A 6,120-nucleotide genomic window follows, 5' to 3' on the forward strand; every position below is an offset into this window, starting at 1 on the left:
AATGACATTGACATGCCTGCGCTGTTATTCATTTTTTCAAAGCATAATTTATTAAAATCTTTCCCCTTTTATGTTGTTCCTAAGAAAGGGAGATTGAATCTGAATAATTTGAATTTATCTCATTTCCAATACTTTGGCTTGTTTCCGGCCATCAAGGAAACTTTTAATGAATTTGGCGCGTTTAATTGTTGGTTAAAATGCGCAGACCCTTGACACACTGCTCTTCGTTGAAAGTGAAAATACGCACGCAGAAGTGCGCTTAAATTGTTTAAAGATCCTATCACGCTTATTTACTCTTTCTCTGGCATTGAATTTTTCTGATCTGACTTACGAGATAATGAAATTTTTATATATATATATATTTTTTTTTATATCATTTTTAATTTGAGGCAATTTAAAATAAGCAAATAAAAGGGCAGAGAAATTTTATACTCTTCGTTTTTATTGGTTATTTTGTATTATTACAAAACAATGCTGTCGGGCGCAAGCATAGAAAAAAAAACTCGCGTCTCCTCTCATCCGGAGATATCTTTGATCTCCACTCGTAAATTGTATTCTCTTAGAAGGTAATTAATTTAAACGCGAGGATGGTCGAAAATAACGCAGGTGCGTAAACTCTATATTGCATCACTCTTTCTTTGTTCCCGCCCAAGGTCAACAACACTTCGAGCTGCGCGCTGCATCCAAAATCGAGAGATGCACCATAAACCACAAGTCTCACTGACTCATCATGTGAACTCTGCTAACGAGGTGACAAACAATAACACGCTCGCACAGCAGGTACAGTTAGAAAAATATTTAAAATGGTAACTTCGTTTGTATGCGGCAACTGCACTGAACTGTCAAGTGCAAAAATCACGCGCTGACTGTAGCGAAAAAAATCTAGGCGCGGTTAATACTAATGACCCCTCTTAAGCATATTTTAACATTGAGCAGAAATTTTTTTAATTCGAACACAATTTTCTTGAGCTAGAAAAATTATTGCAAAATGTAAAATCCTAATTGTCACAAGTTCCATTAAGAATTAAGAGAGAAAGAAAGTCAACACAATTCATTAAAATAAATAATTAAAATAAACAAAGTGTCCTCAGGGTCACCACGCGGTTCCTTTGGTCTTCGCCCTCAACTCGAGCAACTCGTCAACGAATTTGGCCAGGGTGCGCACGTCCATCTGCTCGCCTCCCCCTTCGCCCTCGACCACGATGACCATGTTGTCCTCCGGAGCACCAGATGTGGCCGGCGTAGGCTCTAATTCGGCAGGAAGAGGCACCGGCTTTACTGTGGTTGTTTCGGCCGCCACGATTTCATTGACATCCCTTTTGTTGACCTCAGACGGCGGGAGGTAGGAATTACTAGGGGTGCTGTACTCTTCGATTTCATTCACCTCGGTGTTTCCAGGCTGGTCGTCGGCCGGAAGTTCAGTGACCTCCGTACTGTTTTCCTCCACAGGCGTCGTCACAATAATTTCTGACAGGGGTTCGGTTGTGGTCTCTGCAGGAGGGTCACTCGTGGGTGGGGAGGGGTCCGGACTGGCCGAGGGTGAAATCTCACCTGAAAGTGTCGGGACCGTGGGTGCAGCCGTAGTGACCTCAGGTACACTGTCCGGTGTTTCAGTGGCGGGCGTCTCAACAGGGGGTTGAACTGGAGGGTCTGTTGCAGGGGGTTGCTTTTCCTCTGCAGGCGGATCAGTGGCTGGAACAGGAGTTGTAACGTCCGTAGGAGGGATGGACGCTTCGGTGGCCGGACTGGATGGTTGGCCTGTGGGGTTCGGTGGGTCGATAAGTGGTGGAATCAGGGCGGGAATGTGCTCTTCGAAGACCAAAATGGCGGGGATCGTCTCAACCTGGGCGCTCCACTGCGGGCGAGGCGGGTAGGGTGAATAGGGTGCGGACACTTTCCAGTAGCCGGCCGGTCCGGAACTGAATCTTGGAGGGCCGGTTTTGATCAGGTGGTTGTTCCTCACCGGTCTGGACCTCCACTGGGTGAATCTGGCAGGGGCGTCAAAGTTCAAAAAATGCTGCAGAAGGCCGAAGGTCGGTTTGGCGTCGACAAGCCCGAGGAAAAAGGGCAGAAGGGCCCCGAAGAGGAGGAGACGCATGTTGGCGGTGCCGAAATTTGTCGGAGAATAAAACGAGTGCTTCGGTCGCATCTTCTTTTATAGTGGAGGAAGAATTTCAAGGTGGTGCCGGCGCGGCTTGTTTACGTAATTATCATCTGGCGGCGCGGGTCATTATCATGCGGCAGAGGTAACTAAACCAGTGGCAGAAGGCGCAGCTCTTTCTCCTCTTTCTCCGCCGGCTTCTCTACTTTCGGTGAAGCGAGCTGGCGCAATTATTGAACTGCAAGGAGTCAATGGCACTTTCATCATCATTATACAGTTTCGATTTTATTACAGTAATTTTGTGTGCGTGGTGCAGCGATTATGCAATGTGGAAAGACAATGCTGCGTTGGGGATTTTATCGATCGGATTATTGGAAAAGCAAAAACGATGATGCAGCAACGCACGTGTGCAATGTAAGGCCGCGATCCTCAGGATACCCCTTAAATCACCACGGCCGAATGAATAATCCGAAATAAATAGTGGTCGTGAGAACGTAATTTCTGTTCGTGACAAACTTTTGCTGTGCTTGAATGAAAGAATAAAAAAATACTAAAACCAACCAAACCATATATATTAATCAGATTCACAAAGTTGTGTCATAAATTTTTTTTTGCTGCTTTTTATTCAAAAGTCAGAGTTTTGATTTTCAGTTTTCATTCCAAAATTGTAGTTTAAATTAAATTTATTATTTTAAGAAAAGAATAATAAAACTGAAATGATTGATAAATTTTTTTTAATAATTTTGTTTTTAGATGATTGAATTGCAATATTTAAATTTAATCATATTAAAAAAGCACACTTAAATATGCGATTAAAGTACTTGAACAATAATATAATAAATATATAATTATTTTGGGTAAATTTTTTTCTGCGTAACATTTTGCGTCATCGCATTCTCACCTGATTTATTACCCATTGTTGAAACCAATTCGACGCATCTCTTCTCTCCTCTAGGTCACACTAAATGCAAATAGCTTCCTTTGTGCTAATTGTAAAAAAGGATTGCCGTGATTGTTTTTAAAAAGCCAAAACATTTAAATTTTTTTTAGAATGCGCACCACAAGTTTATAAAAGTGTCATCATTTTGACGAATTTCATGATTTCGGAGTTTCCATTTTTGCCGTTTAATCATTTAGTAATCTGGTGTGCTCACACTGCAAGCATTGGGCATCTTTTAAACGCGCACTCTTGCGTATACACGGGATTTACATAGTGGAGCTCCGAAATTGGTAAACACGCGTGAATTAAAAGGTCGTATCCGCTATAATGGCTCGTCCGTTTGATGTTCTGTGGACCAGAAAAGACAAGATGGTGAAACCAGGAGATTCAGCGCATTTCATTGCTGACCAGGCAGTCAACGCAAGGCCTTATTTGGTGAATAATTGACGAAATTTGCGCGAGAAAGTGATATGGAAATTTGCAAAAGAATTTTACACTGAGCGTTAATTTCACGCTACTACTTTAGAACCACAAGCAAAGTTGTCGAACCCATTTAATCCTTTTCAGCAAAGGGGCCAAAGAGAATAAAATTCAAATCCACATCATTTTTACTCAATTTGTTTCTACAGACTTAAAGAACTAAAAATTTATAATCCAGTAATTTTTTAATGTCTGCAATTTTAATCAGAATGAATGATTTTTACTAGAAATAATACAAATTAATAATTATTATATTTAAAACATTAATTATTTATTTATTACCACCCAAGTAAATACCATTTTGCAACCAAATTAATCTTAAGAACTTTCGAAATATTAACAAGCGGATATTTTTACAGCGCTTTCTAATTATTTGTTCCTTTGTAAGAAAATTACATGTGTAAAAATGTGAATATTCAAATTAATATTTTTTGTTTAATAATTATTTAAAACATTTTTTTTAAAACTCCAATATTCAGCAGTGTCAAAAATATATCACCAAGAAGCGTGAAATGATCCATCTAAAAATAGACATATCTCAGCAGAACGACAATGACTTAATTCTTCATCACATCCGCAGTTTCTCATTGCTTGAATGCGAGACTTTTTAGTTTGCCTTCCAACAGAGCTCTCTGAAAGACACGAGTGAATGGAAGCGGTTTGTTGAGACATTGCTAAAACTTTCAGCATTTTATTTCAGATATTTTTGTAATTTTTGTGCAAATCTAATTACAACGCATTGCTATTTCTTTTAATTTAAAATTAGGTTTCCACAGTATTTACTCTAAGGAAGAAGATTTCAAGGGAAATAGCCATGTGTGTTACTAATATTAAAAAAATATCTGAACTGGCTACTTCTGCACTAAATTTCAAAATAGCGACTTGTCACGGCGCTTATATAATTGCCTTGGTGAATATCGTAAGTTTTTTTTAAATTTTATTTTAATATTTCGTATTAGCGCTTTGAATCAATACTTCATTAAAAAAATTTTATATTCATTAACTTGGAGAATAGATCATTAAATAATTTTGATAAATTTTGCAGGCTTGGGTTTTCTTTGATCTGTGGTACGTGCCCCACGTTTGCTTCGTGCCATTATTTAGTGGTGAGCTTTGAGCTTAATATAATTTAATTTTTCCTGCTTGAACTTACTGTGAAATTTTAGATTCTGAAATTGTGATATACACCTTTGTTGGAATGGCTGCAGTTGTTAACATCGCGTGTGCCGCTTTTCAGCTCATTTTAATATCTGGAATAAATTCAGTGTGTTTTATAAATATTAAATTGGAATAAGTTAATATTCTGAAAATTTATTACAGGACAGCGCAGCAAAAATCCTTTGGTGGTTGCGCTCTATGATCTTTGTGTTCATTCCCTACAGAGGTTTGGTACTCTTAATATCGCTTTACAAACACCACTTCCTGTACACTGCGCTCAATGTCGTGGTCTTGAGTGAGTCTATTTTTAATTCTAATGATTAATTTCAAAATGAATTATTGTACTGTATCTATTTTTAGTTTTCTTTGCGGTCAGTACAAAAGCCATGGATGTGTATCAAACAGAGCATGGTTAGTCCCCAATATTATTATGTGTCAATGAAAATGCTCTGCGATTCATCAGACTGTATCAGGCCAGGCCAGCAAATTTAAAACAACGACATGAGCTTTCCTCTCCGACAAAATTTGTGAACAGTGATAAGAAAAAAAACTTAGTCAACCGAGAGGCTCACTGCGGCGGACGGGGTCTTTTAATCTCGGAAGTTTTAGCGAAATTCTTGCTTGTGGATGGTGCCAATTTGTAAAACTAAAATTGTTTTTTTTTTTTAATAAATATTTTTCAACTAATAAAAGTTAACAATGCATTTAAGATGTAACAATGTGGAAAAATAAACGACAATAATAGTTTTAAGTAACAATAGTAATTTAATAATTAATTCATTTTTAATTAAACTGTTTGAAAGAAACACAAAAATATTCTGTTTTTAAAAGAAGCCTCAACTGTTCAATGGAATTAAAATTTAAGAATAAATAAGCAAAAATGTCCACATTTCTACGATAATATGTTCTATTTAAACTTCATAATGCCTATTATGTATCAATTCAAAAACTAAAAAAAGAACATTAAAAAGGCGTTTCACCAAGTTCCAGACCAAAAAGTTAATAATAGAAATCAATCGTCAAAAACCTACTGGTTTTTAGAAAAAGCTAAAAGGATAAAGCAGATGAAAGATTGATGGCAGAGTCACTGCGGCCGACGGTTTTGTTTCCCTGCTCCTCTTTTATCTGCAAACTATTAATTTCTGTTATCCGTTTTTGCTTTTGCGATTATAAAACAAGACACGTCATATTATCAGAGGCAATTAAAGAGCGTATTTGGGTGAAGAAACAGGCGAGAAAGGAAAGCTTGTGTTGATTGCCACGATTTTAATCAGAAAATCAATTCATTATTTACTATAAAATGTTAGCTAGTATAACTTTCTTTTAATAAAAAAAAAAATTACATTATATGCATTATATAAAGAAAATAATGAATAAAATACAAATAATAAAAACAATAAAACTATATTAAGAATAATAAATATATATATTTTTTTATATT

The 6,120-nt window shown here is 37.0% G+C and overlaps 1 protein-coding gene across 4 annotated transcripts; it reads left to right on the forward strand.

Annotated features, from left to right (window-relative positions):
• The first annotated feature begins 4,118 nt into the window (after positions 1-4,118).
• LOC132202438 (uncharacterized) lies at positions 4,119-5,434 on the forward strand. 4 transcript variants are annotated; one of them, XM_059629359.1, is made up of 6 exons: positions 4,119-4,179; positions 4,298-4,440; positions 4,567-4,627; positions 4,688-4,785; positions 4,842-4,974; positions 5,040-5,434. In XM_059629359.1, the coding sequence occupies exons 2-6, from the start codon at positions 4,336-4,338 to the stop codon at positions 5,093-5,095; spliced, it is 453 nt and encodes a 150-aa protein (XP_059485342.1). In that variant the 5' UTR covers positions 4,119-4,179; positions 4,298-4,335; the 3' UTR covers positions 5,096-5,434. The 4 variants fall into 4 exon arrangements, with proteins under 4 accessions (XP_059485342.1, XP_059485341.1, XP_059485339.1 ...); XM_059629358.1 differs by having other exon boundaries at positions 4,142-4,229; positions 4,288-4,440; XM_059629356.1 differs by having other exon boundaries at positions 4,145-4,179; positions 4,288-4,440.
• The last annotated feature ends 686 nt before the right edge of the window (positions 5,435-6,120 follow it).

This window comes from Neocloeon triangulifer, unplaced genomic scaffold (assembly GCF_031216515.1).
Source record: "Neocloeon triangulifer isolate White Clay Creek 2 clone unplaced genomic scaffold, ASM3121651v1 ptg000015l, whole genome shotgun sequence".
NCBI classification, from domain to species: domain Eukaryota; kingdom Metazoa; phylum Arthropoda; class Insecta; order Ephemeroptera; family Baetidae; genus Neocloeon; species Neocloeon triangulifer.